Source organism: Trichogramma pretiosum, unplaced genomic scaffold, assembly GCF_000599845.2.
Source record: "Trichogramma pretiosum strain Unisexual culture from Peru unplaced genomic scaffold, Tpre_2.0 scaffold44, whole genome shotgun sequence".
Lineage (NCBI taxonomy): Eukaryota > Metazoa > Arthropoda > Insecta > Hymenoptera > Trichogrammatidae > Trichogramma > Trichogramma pretiosum.
This window is the reverse complement of record NW_019641632.1, coordinates 1,454,413-1,476,824: the sequence shown is the minus strand read 5'-3', so window position 1 is coordinate 1,476,824 and position 22,412 is coordinate 1,454,413. Positions and strand designations below refer to the sequence as shown.

Genomic DNA, 22,412 nt, shown 5'->3' with positions numbered 1-22,412 from the left:
GACTGTTTATTTGTACAATTTTTATCATTTTAACAGTCTTTTTTGTCGCACAAACTAAAGTGAACATAGTTGGGCAGACTCTTTCCTTCAATGACTCGTTATCTAGTAAATAATTTACGTGTCAGCTTGTTGACTCAACATTAAATACTCTTTCTGAGAGCCTGCAGATGCTGTATTTCAATAGGATGAGCAGTCTTTGTTTTTCTATTTTTCTTTGATTGACCTTAATCAATTGGATCATGAAATATCGGCACCGGCAGCAGCAGTAAGGATCTTCTTTTATTGAATTTGTTCAGTCTTCACTTGAACCAATCAAGTGAGGTTATGTTACCCCGCACGTGCTCTCTCAGGCTTTCTTCGTATAGGTGAACATAAATTAGTATCTGTACTTGATTGAATAATCTTTGGGCGATACAACTAACCCTCGACCTTTTCTTGCCGCTTTGTAAACTGTTTCCAGAATGTCGATCATCTCTTGCTCGTCTTCCAGGGCCCAATTAATTTTATTATTGTTGCCTGTTCCCAGATCTATCATAATGTGTCGATTCCTGAAGAAGCACATGACCGTGCATGGGTCGTATAACTCGTACATGACTTTAAAATCACGCACTTTATCTAGATCAACTAGATAAATTACAGCAAAGTTTTGAACTTTTTCTGCAATATTAAATAGGACTTCGTCCATTTTCATGCACTCGGGATCCCAATCACGGCTAAATCATATAACAACTACACGATCCTCTTCCGAAAGAATCGCCTGGTCTACTTGCCAAGCATTCTCAAGATGTTGTAACATGAAAGACATGTTATTAAGTTTATAGTATTTTATCTTTCAGCAGTAAATCGCGTGGTAACACAAATCACAATGGCTGAACGAAGCACAGTCGATGATAAATAACGTCTGTCTATATCCAAAGGCGAGACGGTACTAAGGCTAACTGAGCCAGTCACTTATTAGTATACGAATGCTGAGCACGTCCGCACGTTGTGGAGGGGACAGTCTTTAACAGCTATAGGTAATATACACAGTGCATAGCGCCATATTGTTTTCTTTCACGATCCAGCTTACTGCAAAGAACACGGAAACACCGCGAAATTTCAAATATAATTAACAATGTAACTTTTATTATTTGTATCTCCTTATGCGATAGTGACAAATTTTTTACAGATAAAATATAAAATTATAAGAAAATCGTCTTGCAGTGTCTTAAATATCCGCACGATTACGACACGTCTGTGGTTCCGCGATCTTATGAAAAAATCCGAAAGATGGTGCGAGCTCTCGGTTATCTGGAGTGTTTAAACTCTTTGTGCATGTATGGCAACAATCTTATGTTCAATTTATACAACAATGAAGTGAGGGTAAAAAAACAGGAATTTGATCCTGAATACACGCGTATCCCTTACCCGCTCGTTTATATTTTTATCAAACTGTCTCAAGTTTCTATTTTTATAGTCCATTATTTCAAAAGTGTGTTATTTGGAGTAGCTAAAATGGATAATATTCATTTTCAATTATTATATCTCGCTAATAACTCGTAACTCCTGATAAACTAATTGCGGAATTATCAGATTCGGTTTTTTAGCAAAACTTCACTGGTCACTGCTCTGTTCACTAGAGTTAGCAACGAGGTTGCATACTTTTTTCAAATTTATCAGTAGCGCATGCGAGCCTAATTAGAACTATTAATGAAGTAGGCTTGTGCCCATTGCTCAGCCTTGTGACATAGGCGACTGCGCGAGTTATCTGTTTGTTTTTCTTTATCTATCGATACGCCATTGCTAACCTTTCAATATGAACAATTGGAATGAATTGAACGAGTTTCATTTATTCAAAACAAAAATGCTTACTTTTTTTACAGCATTAAGAGTAATNCAAGAAAAGGTCGAGGGTTAGTTGTATCGCCCAAAGATTATTCAACCAAGTACAGGTACTAATTTATGTTCACCTATACGAAGAAAGCCTGAGAGAGCACGTGCGGGGTAACATAACCTCACTTGATTGGTTCAATAGAATAGAAAAACAAAGACTGCCCATTCTATTGAAATACAGCATCTGCAGGCTCTCAGAAAGAGTATTTAATGTTGGGACAACAAGCTGACACGTAAATTATTTACTAGATAACGAGTCATTGAAGGAAAGAGTCTGCCCAACTATGTTCACTTTAGTTTGTGCGACAAAAAAGACTGTTAAAATGATAAAAATTGTACAAATAAACAGTCTATTACTTTTTATTAAAAATAAATGGATTTGTTTTTTTTATCCTTATTCCTTCAACACACAACATGGATCGTTTTTAAATTGGTTTGGTAATGCTTTGAGTATATTTTATCAGTCAAAGTTGTAGTCGTGTGTTTGATTCATTTCTGTCTAAATGCCGAGTCTATTTTGACAAGAGTGAACTATGCGAGTATTAAATTTTACACAGCCAGAAAGTAAATGCAAATAGCAGCTGGGTTTGACCTGATATCGACAATGATTTTACATTCTAAGATAGTAGTTGACTAATTAAATTACACTTTTATGAAACAATTTAAGTAAATGGTATCCAGCTTTTCATCAGATAAACGCTCTCGTTTACTTTAGCGCATTGCGGAGGATTATTTATCATGAGCTTTACTATTACCCCGACGGAAATTTTTCTCATGAGAAAGTTTTACAAAGTCTAAAAAAGTCTAAAAATGTCTTAAAAAGTCTTACAAATGTTCGGATTTCGCACACCTGATTGATAATTTTTCAGTTTCAATTATTTTCAATTTGAGTAGTTTCGATTCGAGTTTCAATTATTCAAAACAACAATGCTTACTTTTTTTACAGCATTAAGAGTAATTTCTATAAACCAGCTAAGAGGATGTTTTTTTTGAAAGATTAAAAACTGATTCGTTATTCCTAATTATTTGTATTGAAAGGTTGGCAACTCTATATTAATGGATAAAATGGAACAAGTAGTCGACGATCGTGCAGCCGCCTGTACCACCAATTAAATTTAAGCAAGTTTGATATTATAGAAGTATGTTTAAATTTTTAAAGCAAAAAAGAATTTTTTTTCATGAATTAATGATTTATTTATGTTTTCTATTGAAAAATCTGCCAAACGTTTAATATTATAGAAGTATGTTTGAATTTTTGAAAAAAAAAATTTTTTCATTCAAGTCTTATAGTTTTATGTTTATTATTTTTAACAAAAAAATTAAAATTAAAATTCCATTCTTATGAAAACAAATCATTGAATAAATGCTGGTTTGATAATACCTATATATCAGTATGAAATTGTTTTTAAATGATACTTATGGTTCAGACTTAAATTTTATGTTTAAATTTTTATATTAAATTTTAGCAGCAACACGCATTCAAAAACTGCGCGCTTTTCGATAGTAGCGCCATCTCCAACTATTGGTGACGGGCGCACACTCAGGACACCACACGCGCATACGGCCGGCCACGACCCACGTCGAGTCGAGCCAGCTAGTCTTCTGCTCCCAGAACCTCGTGTTTCGTCATTCTTTCGCAGCCTTTGAAAGTGAACACACGTGCCTATAGCCATTCGTCAGCTCTGCTTCAGTTTTCAGCTCTTCTCTTGAAAACATTTTCGTATTGATTAGTTTACCCCATATTGGCCGAAATTAAATTCACCGACTTAAGTCACGAATTTTATTNTACATTCAAATTTATATGCAGTTTCATAGCGCATGCGAGCCTAATTAGAAGTATTGGTGAAGTAGGCGGCCTGTGCCCATTGCTCAGCCTTGTGACGTAGGTAACTGCGCGAGTTATCAGCTTAATTGTTTTACTTTATCTATCGATATACCATTGCTAACCTTTCAATATGAACAATTGGAATGAATTGAACGAGTTTCAATTATTTAAACAAAAATGCTTGCTTTTGTAACAGCATTAAGAGTAATTTCTATAATCCAGCTAAGAGGATGTTTTTTTTGAAAGATTAAAAACTGATTCGTTATTCCTAATTATTTGTATTGAAAGGTTGGCAACTCCATATTAATGAATAAAATGGAAAAAGTAGACGACGATCGTGCAACCGCCTGTACCACTAATTAAATTTAAGCAATAACGTTTGATATTATAGAAGTATGTTTAAATTTTTAAAACAAAAAACAATTTTTTTTCATAAATTAATAATTTATTATATATAAATTAATAATAATCATGTCATTTATGGATTTTAATGTTTTCTTTTCAAAAACTGCCAAACGTTCAATATTATATAAGTATGTTTAAAGTTTTGAAACAAAAAAGAAAATTATCATTAAGTAGATTGAGGGATGATTAGATTTTTATTAGTCAATTAATAATAAAAAAAATAGCTTGTCGAAATTCACCAAAATCATTTATACGTGGAACATTTCATTATATTTTTTTATTCAAGTTCTATAGTTTTATATTTATTATTTTTAATAAAACAATTAAAATTCCATTCTTATAAACAAAATCGCTGAATAAATGCTGGCTTGATAATAATATTATCAGTATGAAATTATTTCATACTTATAGTTCAGACTTAAATTGTATGTTGTAAGCAGCAACACGCATTCAAAAACTGCGCGCTTTTGGATAGCAGCGCCATCTCCAACTATTGGTGACAATGGTGGCGCTACTGGTGCAACGTGGCCGCTCGAACCACGCACATGTTGTACGCACAAGCACACCGGGTCCGCGAGGCGCCACGCTGCTCGTGTGTCGTCATTCATTCGTAGCCTTTCGAATTGAACACACGTGCCTATAGCTCCTGCACCCGTTAGCTCTGCTTCAGTTTTCAGCTCTGCTCTTAAAAACATTTTCGTATTGATTAGTTTACCTCATATTGGCCGAAATTAAATTCACTGACTTGAGTCACGAATTTTATTGCCATTGTGCAATTCATTTCTTCATAATTGTGAAAAGTGATTCAGTGCTGCAAAAAAACATTTACTCATTGTGGTCAAATTTGAGTGTACTTCAGCCAATCCAAAGAAAAACTGTCAATATGGGAAAGCACGAAGTAGGCACACCAAAATATATTGCCAATAAAATGAAAGCTAAAGGACTGCAAAAATTGCGATGGTACTGCCAAATGTGCCAAAAACAATGTAGAGATAAAAATGGCTTTAAATGCCATACAATGTCAGAATCACATCACCGTCAGCTTCTATTATTTGCTGAGAATTCACATAAATACATGGACCAATTTTCCAAGGAGTTTTCTCATGATTATTTGTATTTGCTTAAAAGGCAATTTGGAACCAAACGAGTTCCAGCAAATAGGGTATATCAAGATTATATAGCTGATAGAGATCATATACATATGAATGCAACACAGTGGTTAACGTTAACAGCTTTTGTAAAATGGTTGGGTAGAACTGGAAAGTGTGTTGTTGATGAAACAGAAAAAGGTTGGTTTGTGACGTATATTGATAAAGATCCTGAAACAAAAGCTGCTTCAGAAAAAAAAGAAAAAATGGACCGTGATGATGAAGAGAAAACAATGGACTTTATCAAAAAGCAAATGAAGAAAGATATTATCTGTTTAAAACAGAAAGCCCAAACAGAAGTTGACTTTAAAAAACCGTTGGAAAGAACAGGAGATGAACCTTTAGTACTTGATATTAAATTAAAACCCAAAACAGGTTTAATTATTAAACCAACTACAAAAGAAACTTTGGCTGTGAAAATCAAACAAGAACCATTAAGTAGTAACAAACGAAAATTGGATTCATTTGATGAAAAATCATCTATTTCTAAAAGAGTAAAAAAAGAAAAAGATGAAGACAAAAGAGATTTAAACAAAGGTTGGCTAAGACCAGGGCTATCTGTAAAGATAATCACAAAATCTCTAGGAGACAAATATTATAAATCAAAAGGGATTCTCACAGAAACTATTGATAAAAATAGTTTTGTTGGTAAAGTGAAGCTCCAATCTCCAGAGGAAGTAGCAGGACATATTGTTAAAATAGATGAACAACATCTTGAAACAGTCATTCCATCAATAGGTAGAGATGTAATGATCTTATACGGAAAATATGGTGATAAATTGGCTGTACTTGAAAAAGTGAGAGAAGATGAATTTTGTGTTGATGTAACATTAAAAGATGAAAAAAAACTAGTGAAACGAATACCATATGAACAAATAAGCAAATATGTTCAATTATAAGAAAAAAAATAAAATATTATTTTGTAAATAATCATTTTTGTAATAAATTATTTCCTTTCTCATTCTTAAAGGTAATAAGTGTTTTACCAAATATATAACTATTGAAAGTAATACAAAAAAAATTTAAGAAATTTACATAAATTTTATTTAATATATATTTATACACTAATATTTATTTACAATAAATTTTACATTATAACTGCCCAGGTTTCAATAAACTATAATAGTCATTGTGCGTTTTCAAATTATCTTCAAGTAAAAGGACTCTTTTCTTATTGATTTTGAGTAAAGAATTTTGCCAAGGAAATTTTGAATCTTTTGCAACAAAATAGCTTGTCCTTGTGGAAATTCATAAAATTCATTAGTAAATGGAATTTTACCAATGAATATTGCTGTATATGTTTTTGTATTTTCATTGTGGTAATTTCTTATAACATGTCTACCTCTGACACCAGTCGTCATTACCAAAAGAGCAGCACTTACAAATAGAATAAGTCCCAATTTCCATGGTTCTTTTAACAAATCATCAACATGAACATCTTCCATTGCACTTGCGTCAGGAGATGCACCGGTATAAAATATGTATCTTATAGCTCCAACAGTAGTAAATATGAAAAAGTTTAGTGAATGGTACATTATAGCTCCCGATCTATGATTAGTTATACGATAAATGATATTATAATCTCTTGGTATGTTGTCTGCTTTTTTCAAAAGAATTTCCATTTTGTTGGATACTGTTATTAACTGTCTATTGAACATTTTTGAACCTGCAGTTACTGACAGTCCATGGCGACAACTGCGCCCTTTTCGATAGCAACGCCATCTCCAACTATTGGTGACGGTCGTGCGTAGACGTAAATAGTTAGCCACGTGTGATTTGCCCAGTGAACACTGCGTGTTGCTTTGTTGTTCTTAAAAAGTGTGTTATACTGTATATATATCATTTACGATTCCCCAATAGAGACGCTAAGATAACCTTCAAACATTGAACGAATTGAATAGTATTTTGCTTAAAATAGTAAAATTTAGCATGAATAAGACAAGATAATTGCTAATTGAGTATGATACAAGAAACGCATGAAATAAAGTACAAATCCTGTGATGTGCCATTTGTAGTTTTTCGTTGGTGTTCAGTCAGTGTTTAAAAGTAGTCAAGTAGGCAAGTCAAAAGTTGATATTAGAAAAACAACGCCTTAATATCAAATGATGCATAACTCAAGACAGGCAAGGGAGCAATAGGTGCTTGAGCAATAGAGTTTCAAACATCAGTACCAAGCCTGCATGTGTGCAACTGCCGTTGTCACTGTAGTGTTTCAAAGGTAGTATTCCAAAAGTAGTGAAGTAGTGAGTAATATAAAAAACTATTGTCAGTTGTGAACAAGGTACAACACGTAAAAAATTTAGATAATTGTATAAGCACAGTAGATCAGACCACATCTATGGTCTGGATTGGTAAATCATTAGCTGCCAGTGATAAAATTGTCTAAAAGAGCACCTTATTATGAGAGCAATAGATCTGACATTTGAAACATGTCCAAATAAGTATGAAAAGCCTTCTAAACCAGACAATCCTTTGGCAAGTAAAATGTTATTATTGGAAAGACAACGCCTTAATATCAAATGACGCATATCTTTAAAAAAGCAAGCAACTTTGATTAAAACATCAATAGAGTTTCACAGTATACCTAGTTTGCATGTGTGCAACTGCCATTTCCACCAGCAAATGTAGGCATTAACTTTTTCAATTTACCATAGGTTGCAGTAAGGTCACCCAAGCTACTAGACTCATTGCCTCCAGTATTTATATCAATAAGCTCAGATAAACTTCTCACCAGGTAATGCACCAACTGCATTATCTAAATCAAGGATGGGTACTAACTCAGATATTGACAAACTTTGTCTAGAAGAAATCAATTGTGTTAATTATGTTAAGATTCAATAAATTAAGTTGGATTTTTTGTCGACAGCTTGGTGATTATATAAATGAATGTAAACAATTTTTTTACTAAAATTGGACCAATAATTTAATCAGATATTGTCATTGTTTATACCAAATGTTTTATTGTATTCATAATCAAATTAACATTCATTATAAATTTAATGCTTGTGATCGAGCTTTCTTCGAAAGCCTTCTGCTGTGCTTGAAATATTTATTTTTTAATTTTACACCTAAAATTTGATAATCATTTAGTAACATTGCCTTATAACGTTTCTCAGCGTTTCCTTTTTTATTCACAATTTAGACATTGCATTCAATTTAGATTAGAAGCTCCCATAGAATAAAATAATCTTAAATGGGAAAGACAGTCAGTCATAAGTTGTCAGGTGTGTCTACCATTAGCGCACATGGGCACATGTACAGCTCAGAAAGATTAAGAAGAAGATCTCAAAGATCTAAATATTGCATGTTTTAATCTTTTCTCATCAAACTCAGAATTACTCTCTATCTTTCTCTCTCTCTCTCTCTCTCTTTATACTTTGAAAACTCTTTTTCTCAAAAAAAGTAATCATCGGATAATTTCATCATCCACATGCCCAGCTGAGCTCGACGTTGAATCTATTGAAATTCCGATTTCCTGAATGTGTTTTATTCAAATTAAAGTATGTATCAGAAAACGAGGATAAATTGATCAATATGCCCTATTGAAATTTCATTTATATTTTTATAATTACATCAATTTGCGTTTTTATTTACTTTTATATACACTTACTACATTTGTATAATAGACTGTAAAAGCTACTGAAATTAGATCCTAAAAAACAGGCATAAATTTATTTTTCAATAACGCGTTTTATACTACTTTGTCGGGTCAGATGCATAAACAATGTGAAATACATTGTCATAAGACTGTAGACCTTTGGCGCTAAGCATTCAACACTTTCAAGTTGACATACATTAGATTCCAAATGTTTTCATCATTCAGTTGAATTCTGTAAGGTTTTATTTACTTCTTTGAACCATTGGCTAGTGTTGCAACCTCAAACTGAATATCCGATCAACTTCAACTACACTTGCATGTACGATAAAGTACAATTGACTTGTTAAATATGATGAAAAAATAAATTCTTTTCCATTGTGCGTACTAGTAGCTCAAGTTAGTTTGATTAGCTAGTCCGAGTTTGCCACTGTGGCTAATTGTCCGAAAACAATATAAAACCTCACAGAACCAAATTGACTGATGCGAACACTTGGAACCCAGTAAATCTCACCTGAGAACACACACAAAAAGTTTTAGTAGGATAAAAGCTAATTGTGTCCTTTCTGCTTTCCATCATTCACTTTGTTATGCGTATTCACTATGGATGTTCAAGAATTACACTGAGAGTAGCCAATATTGCATCTCGACCTGAAACTCTGTTACTTCTAGTCAACCGATCGATCGGTCCGTCGATCCACAGTTCGAGTGAATATAAGAAAAAAAAAGATATTATTAAAATTTTTAACATTAGGGTTTGCTCGAATTTTATACGCTTTTGAGACGATAATAATATTGTATAATACTTGGTAAAATTATTAGAAATTTCATTAATAATTTAAAAATTGATATCGTCCCCCAAATATACAAAAACGTTATATGTCCCAACTTTAAACGATGTTTTAATAAAGTTCGTAATTTGTAACTAAAAAAAAATTTTATTTTTGAACGTTTGAGAAGCATTTAAAAAATGATTAAACTGTATACAAAAATTTATTGTAAATTTGTATCGATGCTTCCGAACATCATTCTGTCAAAAAGTAAAGTAGTACGTATTAATTGTGAATTTCTCTTATCATTAATAAACTATAATTGTGTGAAAAATGCCGAGCATAGATCGATTGTACAGATCAAGCAGACGACTTGTACGTTATATTATTCTCGCAAGTCGATTGAATCTTGTTCTCCAGCCACATGACGATCTGCTGGAAAGTCGGCCTGTTAGCGGGTTCGCGAGCCCAGCACATGTTCATCAGCTGCTTGAGCTCGGCCGGCGCGGCCTGCAGCTCTCGCAGATCCGGTCGGCCGTCCTCCTCCAGCAGATGATGAAGCAGCCGATCGTCGGACAGACGAGGGTAAGGAAAGTCGCCGTAGCTGACGATCTCCCAGAGCACGAGGCCGTACGACCAGACGTCGCTCTTGCTGGTGAAGCTGCGCTGGCGTATCGCCTCGGCGGGCATCCAGCGTATCGGCAGGGGCCTCTGGCCGCCCGGCCGCCTCGAAAAGTAGTCGCCTCGTCGCGACAAGCCAAAATCCGATATCTGCCGATCATCGCGAGTATTTTAATACAGAGAGCTCGAGTTGTATTACATTGTATATTTAATCTTGCATCCTACATTATATATTATACAAGCGCAACGCCGCAACGTCGCGATCGTTCGAGCTCTCGAGCGACTGCAGCGAGCTCCGCGCGCATCGGCGTTTATTATTTGTACTCGTAATATACCTTGAGAACGAGATGCTCGCTCATGAGAACGTTTCTGGCGGCCAAGTCACGGTGAACGATGCCCTTGGCTTCGAGATGCTCCATGCCGCGGGCTATGTGCAAGCCGAAGTGCATCATTTCCGCATGGCTAAGCGTACCCTTGACTCGCTCGCCGCCACCGCTGCACTCGAACTTGCAGCCGCCCGACTCGACCGCTTTGATGTCGTTGTTGGGAAAAAAAACTCGAGAGTCTCTGCTGAACTGTGGCTGATGTTGCTGTTGTTGTTGTTGCGGTGACGGACTCGAGGGCGATTGACTGTGAAGACTCGTACAGGTGGCTGGGCAAAATTATGCAATGTACTTTCGAGTGCAGTAAAAAAGAAAAGAACTTGACACACGTAATACATTGGGGAAAGTGCTCGACTTACTCTCGGCTATGCTGAGCTCGTCCGGGCTGTCGTTGGAGGACAAGGTCAACGGCGACGAGACCTCGACTGTGCCGGCTGCTCTCACGGCGTGCAGATACCTCAGCAGATCGCCGCCCTTCATGTACTCGAGCACCAGACAGATGGGATTCTCGGGCAGGGTGCAGCAGCCGATCATCGACACGAGATGGGGATGCGAGCCCACGAGCTTGGTGATGCGGATCTCCTCGAGCAGGTCCTGCTGCAGCTCCGAGGGGTCGTGGGCTCGCGACATCTTCACGGCTACGAGATTGGCGTTGCTGTAGGCGCTGTTTCGGCCTTCGCCACCAGCAGCGCCGTCGAGCTGCGCCAGGTAGACCTTGCCGAACTGGCCGTGGCCGAGCTCCGTCACGATGCTCAGCCGATTGAACGAGATCTCGTACTCGTCGGCCAGGTCCTTGCGGCGAGCCTCGACGATCTCCTGCTCGACGTACAGAACGTTGCGCTGGTTCAGCAGCGTCTCGTACATCGACTCCTGCTGATGCAGGAAGGCCCTCGGTCTGTGAACGCGTGATTAAGTCGTGATTTTTTTTCCATCGCTTCACGATTCGGGAGCGGGAAAATTGGTTTATATAATGTACCTACTTGAACTTGTCCATGTCGAGATTGGCGAACTTGTAATCGGGCTTGCGCATCCAACGCCGCACGAGGGTCACCAATGCACCGCTCAGAAAGAACATGAGAATGAAGCAAACGAAAACGATCGCCTATGTAGAACAAAAAAGTGCATGTCGAACTTTGTTTCAGATATCACATATATCAATCTCTTACCGCGACATTTTTCCTATAGAAGGCCGCGTGCCGGAGCTTCCTCAAAAAGATGGAGCTCTCGTTGCTGGGACATCCGTGCGAGTCGAGGGAGGTGGCGAAGATCTTGGCGCCCAGCTGATGCAGCGAAGAGTCGTTATGATGCCAAACGAACGAGCTTGAGTTGCCGCGAAAAATCGTCGTCCTGTTGTAGATAACGAGTCCGGTGGCCGACGTCAGATGCGGCACTCCCGCGCTATTTTATTTACATCATATACATAACGTAAGAAAACATGCAACGATAGACAACGGCTTGTATACAATTTTTATCTCTTTGCATCGGCTAAAGTTACCGTGATTGGCCTTACCTAACGTGATAAGACCGAACGAGCGTCGCCGTCGAGCTGTCGTTGTTACCGGAGATGTCTCGATCGGTGCCGAGCGTCCAATCGATGAGGACGCTCTGATCGTCCAGGTTTTGGACGCGAAGCTCGGGCACGGGCAGCCCGCGGCCGATCCTCTCGCAATTGCACCAATTACCGATGCACTCCGGCAGAGTTACGACCGTCTGCGCTCATCGAGTATTGTTTTTAATTAATTTTTTGCGTATAATATGCGAGATCGAAAGCTGAAAAACCCACGCGTATTACCGATAGGGACCGATAATTATCATGATCGGTAAGCTGGTCGCTGCTGCTGGGCCTCGGATGGGCCACGAAGTCGATCCTGTAGGTGCAGGCCGGCTCCAACTCCAGCTCCAGCGCCATCGCGGCGTCGTCGTCGTCCTCGAAGCGGTACTCGGGCAGCAGCACCGACGTCACGTTGACGTCGTGAACGACGTGATAAATCGTGCCCTCGCCGCAGGCCGAATTATGCGAGAGGCTCGAGCCCGAGTCGTCGTCGTCGTCGTCGTGATGCTCGTCCGTTATGCTCGTGATCTGCACGCTTTTGTTGTAAATATAACGCATGTACATCATCGTAATTGACTCGAAGATCGTGTCGCGCGAGTTTGTAAATCTGCGCTCAAGATACAGAGAGCCGCGCACGGAGGAAGTACGAACCTGTAGAAGGACGGCTTTTTCGCTGCATCGTCGCTGCTCGTCGTCGGCAAGAGCCACGAAACGTTGAGCTTCGCTGCGTCGATCCTCGACGAATTCTCCTCGTTAATGTCGCCGTCGCCCGGCGAGACCAGCCGGACGCTCAAATTTCCCACGTAATTGTCATCGTTTTTGTTGTTGCTGCTGCTGCTGCTGTCGGGCTGCTCCGCCGCCACCGCAGCCACTGACTGCTCGACACCGCTCAAAACTGTCAACGATGCGATCAACGCCGCGACGCATACGACGAGCGGCGTCCGATCGAGCATCTCGTCTCACATGCCTCTCGGAGACACTTTTTTGCCACGAAAAATTCTACGACCGATCGGGAATCGATTGTACTACCTAAGAGCAGCAGCATCGTTTGCGGCCGCAGCTCATCGCGGACACCGAGAACACGCGCAACTGGACAACGAGACGAGATTTATCGCGGCCAATGTTTCTCCCGAGCATGTTTTTCGAGTGTGTACCACCTTATAGACGTTTATCGGGCCTGAGAATCTTATCTTTGGCCGTGCAAGCTAGAGTGTATACTTTTTATATCTATTATTTTTTTTTACGCTCGTTGTATTGTTGTTGAGAGAACGTGGCTCGAGCGTGGCGAGTGACTTTCTGCTTTGCACGCGGCAAAAAATCGTCGCTCATTTTTTTAGATTCGAAGGGGATTATTATTACTCGATGACCTATCGTCGCTTCGATCCTGGGGAATTGCTAATTAATCGGATCGCTTTGGAGTAGTTCTTCACTACTGTCCGTCATTTTTCTAACGTCTCGCATCGATAATAAAGATAATATATTGAATCTTGCGTTGCCCTGATAAAGACGAGCTACAAGATAAAAGCTAAACAATGCCTCGATCAGCCAAAGTGTGTAGCGATCGAACTTGAAACAATCGATTGATTTCAACTGCAGGTGAACGTGATTTTGGTAATGAAAGATCGGATACGCATTTAAACATTGCTAATAATAAAGTTTTTATTGAGAAACCACTACATGCTTTTTAAATGGTACTATAGAGTTTCGATGAGTAATTTCGTAGTATACCTGAATAACAGTCGTGATTTCACAAAATTTGTTCCTAATTCATTTTTTTTTTCGAGACTAGCATCACTTCTAATAGAGCTTCGTATAAGGTATAAACCGTAAAAATGATTATTTACAGAGTAACTGAAAATTTACAAAATTTACAATACAATCATTCGTATTATTGCTGACATCCCTGACGACGTCGCGTTGTTGAATGTTCACAATATATGTACAATCTTCAGCAAGCAAATAACAATTTATAAAATAATTAATTAATAAAATATATTTACGCAAAATTCAGTATGAGTTGTGTAACTGGAAGCTATTTTAACTTTTATAAATTTAACATATATCGTTTAAGTTATTGCAAAAATTAACTAAGCACTCGCACTTAATTCTTCAATGATGAAAACACACGAGAAGGTGAGTTAGCTATTTAATAGTAAAACGCATCAAACTTTTACGCACTTAAAATCATGTTGTATCTTACAAACATTCCGGTTAATCGAACTTGAAAGACAACTTATATTAATTGAAGTAAAGGATGAATTGTTCTATTTTGAAACATTCATTTTTCAATTTATCTATCTACGCTTTTTGTAGCGTCTTTGAGAACTTGAGTTAAACATGGCGGACACAACGTCTCGGGTTTGTGTGATTGAATAAGAATAGAACCGAGAAGTTGAGCCGTAGAAGGCAAAGGTGAACGCAGCGCTAACAGATCAGCCTCCATCCGTGGCACTGTTTCGGATTTATAAGTAGATAGAAGATATTGGTGTCCACAAGTAAATATCATTGAGTCTTCGTCTGCTGCCATTAGTTCCGATACCTTATCGGAGTCCTGAACACAAAAATAAAAAATTTGTCAAAACCCATGTCGGATTAAAATTTTTTTTTCAGTTTGAATACCTTGATGTGTATGAAAGCTCGGGGATCGTTATAACTTGCCGATAAAGTGCTCACTATTCCTTCCATCATTTGTTCAGATGTTCTGTTTTCACTTGTTCCAGGATATCCAATGAGAGGGGGGCCGTAGTTTTTAGCTAGAGATTCAGAGAGCATTTCGACGAAATCTACAGCCGGTTTACCTAAGAGTTGGATGATTTAGTTTTTGAATTTCTCAACGTTACAGAACTTTAATTTATACAAACCATCTTCGATATGTTCTATCATATAAGAACAGACTTTCAAGCAAAAATCAGTTGATAAAATGTTCACTGCATTTTTCACTCGAATATTTTTCATATTTCTTTCAGTTATAGAATTGGTCATTGTTTCTTTATCACTGTAAAATAATATAATCGAATTAACAAAAGATACAATCAAGATCAAAATTGGGTAAAAATGAAAATGTTACCTATATATTAAAAGGGCAAGAGGGTAGTAAATCTTCTTCATATATTTTATGAAAACTTTTTCCAAGTCTTTAACATCTAATCTATTTTCAACCCAAAAGTTAATAGCCAATCCAGTTATATCGTAGATAGTCATGTACTGTTCCTCTTCTACTTCGCTCAAGTAAAAATCGACAATATTCATGGCGTACTGCATCTTCAATGTCTCTTTTTCATCCATACAAATAGTTTCATTGATTTTACTAGAATCGTTGTGCGAACTGTCTTTGAAATCGTCACCAGTTAGTGTTACATTTTCAATGGAACTTTCCAGATCATTGTTTGATAATTGACTGCAATCCAAGTCCAGGATTTCTTTTTTATCTGCATCAAACATCTCTTCCGAGCCACCTTGACAATCAAACGTGTGCAGCTCTTCTTCGAGAATGCGAAAACTATCAAGTGATTTACTAACAGGCATTTTTATTTTTTCCTTTTCAGCAGACTCAATTAGTATATCAACCACATTGCGTTCAACATGCTTCTCAAAGAGCATATTGTTGACTTCAAGTTGTTCATTAATTTTTTTATCATCTGGACTGGAATTTTCATCAATATTTACCAATTGGTCAGGATCCGATTCTTTTAAGGCCCTTAGTTGATTTGTCATTGATTCGATCATGTTGCGTTCGATAAGATCAAGCTTGGCACAAGCTTGATATTTTTTCAATTCCTCACACTAACAAAACAAACAGCAATTATTATACTAATAGTGGCTAATATTATTTAACCACCTACAATTGACTCCAGACTCACCTTATTGAAGATTTTTGAAAAGCTATATAAACCATGAAATTCTTCAAGGGTATAATGCAAGGTCAGTTCTCCCATATTCGGTTCGACAGAACTAAGAGGTTTGACAGTACCAGACAAATTATTATTATCATAGGTTTGATAGGATATCATCATCGCAGGTATTCCAGGCACTTGACTTGGACTAAGATTGACCGGTAATAAACGGTCCTGATTTGGACGCCGTATAAATCGTTTTGAATTTTTAAGCTGAAGTAAAAAGCGCTCCGAATCATCGTTAATCGGTGGTCGGCCCAGTTGGGCTGTGGTGTTTGCACCCCAAGCAAAAATTTTACCTCCTATAAATTGACATAATAGTAATCGATATCCAAATAAAATTAACAACAGTATCATAACTACATTTTCTACATACCTGGTTGCTGAATTACAGTGAAATGCCCTCCACAAGAAATTTTTACGGCTTTAATAACATAATCTTTGGTTAATTCACATTCAGGGTCTTTAGGATGTAAACCTGGTTGACGATCTTTTTCGTTCTCGCTCTCCGTGTTAAGCCGGCTATTATTATCAAATGACAGAAAAGTAACAGGTGCTGGATGAGTAACGTCTCTACTGGTGCCGATTCCTAATTGACCGTCAATATTCCTGCCCCAAGTGTGAACCTTACCATCGTGTGTGAGCAATGCTGAGTGAAAGAATCCACATGATATCTATACATGTGAGTCCAAAATTTTAGAAACTTAAAAATGATTTTGGATGTATTATAAAATTAAAAACAAATAATAATTACCTGTACAATTTTCCCTTGAACTCGACTAATATCAACTAATTCGGGCACCAAATGATTCATACTATCTTCCAGATCTTTTTCAATTTCAATATTCAAAGAACAAGCAGAATTGAGGTTCCTGTCGCTTAGTGACTTTTTCAATTCGCCTCCTTCCTCTGTTTTCAATGCCTCAGCAAACTCTTCGATTGGAGATGTGTGGCATTTCTTTTCAGCCATTTCACGTTCCATCGTCTCCATAGCTTGTCTGGCTCGCTGCAAGCGCAACTTACGCTCTTTGCTTTGCAGGCGCAGAATTGTTGGATTGCAACCCCAAACGTACAGCTTATTCGTTACACTAATTGCGAGCTATAAAATTTTAATTTAGCTTTAACATTCATTTTTAGTGGTCAAGTTATTGGACTTACATTGTGAAAATATTTCGTATCGACAGCCGTTATCTTCTCAGGAATAAGACTGATTTTGATAGGCAACGAATGTTTGCTATCGTCACCGGTTCCCAACTGTCCAAACATATTGCAACCAAATCCATAAACGTAGCCATCTGCACTGAGGGCAAGAGTGTGGGCATAGCCGGCACTGATATGACGAATATCTATCCCGACCAAAGCTTTGACCATTGTTGGATACCGCGACAACTCCGTGGATCCGTGTCCCAGTTGACCGTAAACACCCCAGCCCCAGCTGAAAATTCTCCCATCGGCGGTCAACGCCACGGAATGATAGGGACCTGCTACGGCATCGACTATGACTTCTTGAGCGAGCGAGACAATTAGTTCCGGATTGGGAGTCTCACGTAGATCGCCCAGGCCTAATTGACCGTAAACGTTGCTACCCCAAGCGTAAACGCCGTTGTTTGTCACTGACAATGTGTGCCAGCGACCGCACGATACCGAAAGCACTTCGATACCTTGATAATGAAACATGCCGAGAGTTTTGGGCGTCTCGAAGCGTGACATTATCGGTCCAGTACCTGTTGGTCATTATAGTTTAATGAAAATAATAAAAACACTGGAATAAAATCAACTTACCTAAACAACCTTGCATTGCATTACCCCACGTCATGATGTTGCCGTTTCTTATCAAAGCAACGTGACCGAAGCCTGCACTCAATACTCGACGTTTTACGTCGATAGATTCCGATTTATCTTGGAAATCCTATCGACATTGTTTTGTGAGTTATTGTAAAATGTTGATCGATAAATTGTGTTTTACAAGTAAAACTTACCCCGTTAAATTCTAGGGGATGCGTAAGAGGCATAAACTCAGAACGAAAAGTTACGGATGGCTGCTGTCGATGCAGAACCGTCAAAAGCAGAAGTATAAAGGTATTAACGATTTCTTCCACGCACATACTGCTATCATCCTAAATAATAATGATTTACAAAACGTGTATGCTTTAAACAGTTTTTCAATGAATTATTAATTCTTACCCCATCTTCAGTAAAATCCAAGGAATCACACTGGCTTGAAAAGGAACATCGTGATGCAGTTCTTCGACGAATTTTAAGTCGTGTAAGTAACGGTCTCAGCGAAGGATTGGTAGGATCGTAAAGTTTGAGAAGCCTGTCAATGATGGGAATCGGCAGAGTCGGCAAACTGAACTGTACAAAGCAGATGTGATTCTTAGCAGAATTAAGATTGTTCAAGATACCCTGTATTAAACTTGGATCACTCAAGCACATCAATAAGCCATCTGTTTCGGATATAAAACAAAATATATAAATTTATAGGTATAGAAATTGGTCAATTTTAAACTTTTAAAGAGATTCTTACTTTTATTTTGATCTGTGTGTAGCAGTGCATTTTGATTCGCGAAGCTAGGTAAAGATGCAACTAGAAAATCGAGTACTTGTGGTCCTAATCCTTTATGCTTCAACAAATGCTCGAGCATAAACCATAGGTGGGTTTTGATAGCCATTTTAATGGCATACAATTGGTCATATGTAGTATTGGTCGAAAGAAAATGTCTGCATTAAAGAACTGTTATTAATTTTCCATCACTTTGCAATTAAATCGAAATTTTATTATTTACTTACAACAAATCTTTTTGAACATATTCTTTATGAGGAGGCAACGCTCTCAAGAAAAGCTCAGTGAAAGCAAGGACACTTAAGTTTGAATAGTGAATTCTATTCGTTTCACTAACTTCAGTGATCACAGGAGAAGATGAGTATGCAACAAGTAATTTCAGAAGGTCTGCTGTATATCCTACTGCAGCGAATTTGTAGATACACTTTGATATAGGACACTAAAAAAAAATATTTTAAATAATATTAAGATTGTTCCTTTTTTCTTTAAAATTTTAATTTACCTTAGCATAAGAATACAATTCCATAGCTTGACCAAAGCCGTGTTTGCATAAAACTATATCACCTGCATATTCCATTAATTGATTCCATCTCATTCCTAAAATATCTCCCAATCTTATAGAATCTTCAAGTGCTCGATGTATTAGAATTAAATCTAAGAAATATTGTGTTATGTCACTCCTAGAATAAATTTAAAAAAATTGAGTATTTAATGGACTTGCATTTAATTTGCTATGTAAGTAGTGCAAACCTCAGGTCGATTCTGTAGATTCCAAGATTAGTGATCACTAAACATGAATCAAGTGGTGGAAAAAAAGAGTTTAAGTCGACTATATTATTAGCTATGCAACAATCTTTATAATTAAGTTTAATATTATCTGATGTGTCGTAGTTTTGTGTATTAGCAGATAAAACAAAAATACTATTAATGACTTCTTCACTTTTATCAAATGAAAATTTAGCTATAATAAAATCATTATATATTTCATAGTTTCCTTTTCTTTCTTCACTCAAAACACGAGATACTATTTGAACAAATCTATGTTTGGTATCCAAAACATAAATTAGTTTACAAGTCAATTGAATATCTAGGCAATCTCTTGGCAATCTATGGACCATAGTAGGTTTTAAAGTTGTGCATCGTTGATGAATCTGATCAAAAATAAATTTTATTTCGCTTAATTTTTTATCAAATTACTGTATATAAAGGACTTGCATGGATTCCAATTTTACTTACAGTTACAAAATCTTTAGATGGTATGTAATTGGCAAAAAAACTACAGCCATTTTTCAAAATTTGGGGAATAACATACATATCTCTACACACTGGTATTGGAGTTGTGCTATAAATATTATCAGACTCTTCATGTGAAAAAAAGATTATTTCATTACTGTTATCATTGGAATCACTAGAATTGCTGAGACTGACATTTTCATTATTTTTATTTTCTGAAATTAATATAAAAAATTGAAACAGTTTTGACATAAAGTAAAAATAATGTATTCAGAAATATACCTATGTTATTCACTGGCACTGGAGGAGTAGGATCCAAGCGATTTCTCGTTTCAGCTAATTTTTGTTTAATCATATTAAGTTTCTGAAAAGACATTTGTTTCAGGCCTCTTAATCTTGCTCTTGCCATAGGAAATGTTCTTTCCTCGTTGTCGATATCATCACCATTAGTAGTTATTCGTTGTGATCCAGTATTTAACGGATATGTATAATTACTACCTGATTTTTCTAAAAGTAAATACCACTGTTCTCGAGCATGGTTTGTAATTAACATTAACACTTTATCCAGCTCTGTATCTTGACAGATAGAAAGACTTGTAATACGGCCCTCTACTTTTGTAATACTAACTTGTTGACCTGTTTCTAAATTAATAAAAACTATTTCTCCTTGCTCTGTACCAATAACACCTATTTCTGCTGCAAAAGATACACCATGCCACCATGCTATTGCACTTGGTCTGTAATTTAATCAAATTTAGTTAACAAAAATCTAACTGCATCTATTTTATAATAAGTAAAACTTAATGTTTATACCTTCCATAAGAATTTTGAGAATTTACAGACAAAAAGGACGTAACATCTTGTGTTGTCCATTTTTGATCTGGAGCATAAGGTTCATCTATGACAGTTTTCACTGGAACAATGTATACTGAACCATCAATAGAGCCAACCAATAACCAAGAACCCGATGGATCAAAACATAAACAAGCAATTTTTTTCCTCATACATTGAAACCAAGGCACCCTCTTAATGATTGGTTTGGAGGGTGCTTCTCTCAAGTAATAAATCCCAAGATCTGTAGGGCCAATGGCAAAGGCCACAAGTTGCTTTTCATGATTTTCAATAGCAGTTGCATATCTGATGTCGTTTGCCTTGACAAGACACTGAAGATTAAAAAGATTCTCTTGACACAGATCCAGCGAATTTCGTCTATTTATCACTCTCATGTCTGACATTTCATTCTGAAAAAGAATTATTGGCTTGAGTACAAACGAGTGAAAGCGTTCAGTCCAACCGAAACTGCATAGAACTACATTACATTTGACCATGAACAAAGCTACAACGACGTCCCACTTGTTTTAACATATCAATCGTCGAAAATTCCGCAGATCCACCACTACACATCGCTACCTTTCCCATGCTAGTTGACTAATTGAACACCGCACTGACATGATCGACGCAATTGTATTGTATATCGAGTGAAAATTGCAAATTTTATCATCCGAGACGACTCTTGGTGAAACGCGAATATAGCACCACACCCGCGCGAAACACTCCAGGCGTAATGTAATAGTTGCGAGGAGGACAGCAGCGAGCTTCGAGTAAACTCAATTTACTCCGTTTTTATTCTCCGTTTCGTCGACGAGCGATCGCCTCGCACGCACTCGTGTAACGCGATAAAATTAGCGAGGAGTCGCCAAAATCCATAGGTTATAATATGCGCGAAAAATCATCGGCTGTGACAGTTATTAGATGGACACCGAATACGATCGCTCTATCTCACTCTTGCCCTCTCGGTCTCTCTCTCTCTCGATCTCAGCTCCATTTTGCCCAGGCACTTGCATTATGTACTGCAGCATATATTGCGTTACGTGCATATAGCTATATAGACTGACGCATGTGCACACAAATACTCGTGCAACGGGCCAGCATGTAGACTACCTATATCTATCGGCAACATCCAACATGCACACGCTAAGTTTTCGCGCAATCTTTCGATTCAGCTCGTGATATTTTGAACGTCGAAGCGGAGATTGTTCGATGGAGTAAAATGTTACATCGAAACGCTAAAATTGACTCTTTTTTAGAATTTTTTCGTAAAGAGATAACGTTGGTTTACGAAAGACGTAAAGTTTCAATTCGATGTTTCAAACGTCAATCGTCACGCTCTCAATCGTATGTATCTCTCTGCGCACGTGTACGTTCAACATTTCTGTGACTGTTTACACAATCCAAAAAACGTAATTTTCCATGAATTCAAACTTTCAGTGTCGGTTAATTTTTGAGTTTCTCGGTATTATTACGAAGGCGCCTGGACGATCCGCGACCACGGCAAGCAGATCGCTAAAAACGGTTGCATATCTGCTGCGGGCATCGCTGCTCTTCTAGAGATCGCAAAATTCCCTTTATTATGGACTCCAAGATTTTGTTTCCATTTGTCTGTTATTGTATTTCAAGAGTCTCGAATCGACTGCAGCATCAGCGGGACACGTGCAGAAAAGCTAAAGATAGTTAAACGTATAAAAAGTGTCAGTTGTTTGTTAGTATCCGTG

The 22,412-nt window shown here is 37.4% G+C and overlaps 2 protein-coding genes and 2 pseudogenes across 3 annotated transcripts; 1 reads left to right on the top strand and 3 right to left on the bottom strand.

Moving 5' to 3' along the window:
• Nucleotides 1-376: 376 nt before the first annotated feature.
• LOC111693749 lies at nt 377-914 on the bottom strand (annotated as a pseudogene).
• Nucleotides 915-4,809: 3,895 nt separating this feature from the next.
• Nucleotides 4,810-6,149, top strand: LOC111693747 (annotated as a pseudogene).
• Nucleotides 6,150-7,655: 1,506 nt separating this feature from the next.
• Nucleotides 7,656-13,244, bottom strand: LOC106659982 (mast/stem cell growth factor receptor Kit-like). Of its 2 annotated transcripts, none has more exons than XM_023459341.1 (8): nt 12,823-13,244; nt 12,403-12,706; nt 12,130-12,329; nt 11,786-12,017; nt 11,600-11,721; nt 10,979-11,514; nt 10,572-10,888; nt 7,656-10,386 (listed from the first exon to the last, which is right to left on the bottom strand). In XM_023459341.1, exons 1-8 carry the CDS (start codon nt 13,122-13,124, stop codon nt 9,976-9,978), a joined length of 2,424 nt encoding a protein of 807 aa, XP_023315109.1. In that variant the 5' UTR covers nt 13,125-13,244; the 3' UTR covers nt 7,656-9,975. The 2 variants fall into 2 exon arrangements, with proteins under 2 accessions (XP_023315109.1, XP_014238277.1); XM_014382791.2 differs by having other exon boundaries at nt 12,412-12,706.
• A 577-nt stretch (nt 13,245-13,821) lies between these two features.
• On the bottom strand, nt 13,822-21,701 carry LOC106660234. Its single transcript, XM_014383166.2, has 19 exons — nt 21,179-21,701; nt 20,674-21,101; nt 20,143-20,597; nt 19,864-20,075; nt 19,378-19,778; nt 19,130-19,307; nt 18,855-19,066; nt 18,592-18,785; nt 18,249-18,511; nt 18,044-18,181; nt 17,847-17,973; nt 17,223-17,788; nt 16,819-17,163; nt 16,441-16,738; nt 16,032-16,366; nt 15,239-15,954; nt 15,033-15,166; nt 14,791-14,969; nt 13,822-14,722 (listed from the first exon to the last, which is right to left on the bottom strand). The coding sequence occupies exons 2-19, from the start codon at nt 21,093-21,095 to the stop codon at nt 14,462-14,464; spliced, it is 5,436 nt and encodes a 1,811-aa protein (XP_014238652.1). The 5' UTR covers nt 21,096-21,101; nt 21,179-21,701; the 3' UTR covers nt 13,822-14,461.
• Nucleotides 21,702-22,412: the final 711 nt, after the last annotated feature.

What these genes read in the sequence shown, in the direction of transcription:
- LOC106659982 (XM_023459341.1), bottom strand. Translation starts at nt 13,124, where the DNA reads ATGCTCGATCGGACGCCGCTCGTCGTATGCGTCGCGGCGTTGATCGCA. An exon ending in AAAAAGCCGTCCTTCTACAG is followed by an intron (nt 12,707 to 12,822) that starts GTTCGTACTTCC and finishes TTACAACAAAAG; the next exon opens with CGTGCAGATCACGAGCATAA. An exon ending in GGTCCCTATCGGTAATACGC is followed by an intron (nt 12,330 to 12,402) that starts GTGGGTTTTTCA and finishes CGATGAGCGCAG; the next exon opens with ACGGTCGTAACTCTGCCGGA.
- LOC106660234 (XM_014383166.2), bottom strand. Translation starts at nt 21,095, where the DNA reads ATGTCAGACATGAGAGTGATAAATAGACGAAATTCGCTGGATCTGTGT. An exon ending in CATCTAAAGATTTTGTAACT is followed by an intron (nt 19,779 to 19,863) that starts GTAAGTAAAATT and finishes ATTTTTGATCAG; the next exon opens with ATTCATCAACGATGCACAAC. An exon ending in TATGTTCAAAAAGATTTGTT is followed by an intron (nt 18,786 to 18,854) that starts GTAAGTAAATAA and finishes TCTTTAATGCAG; the next exon opens with ACATTTTCTTTCGACCAATA.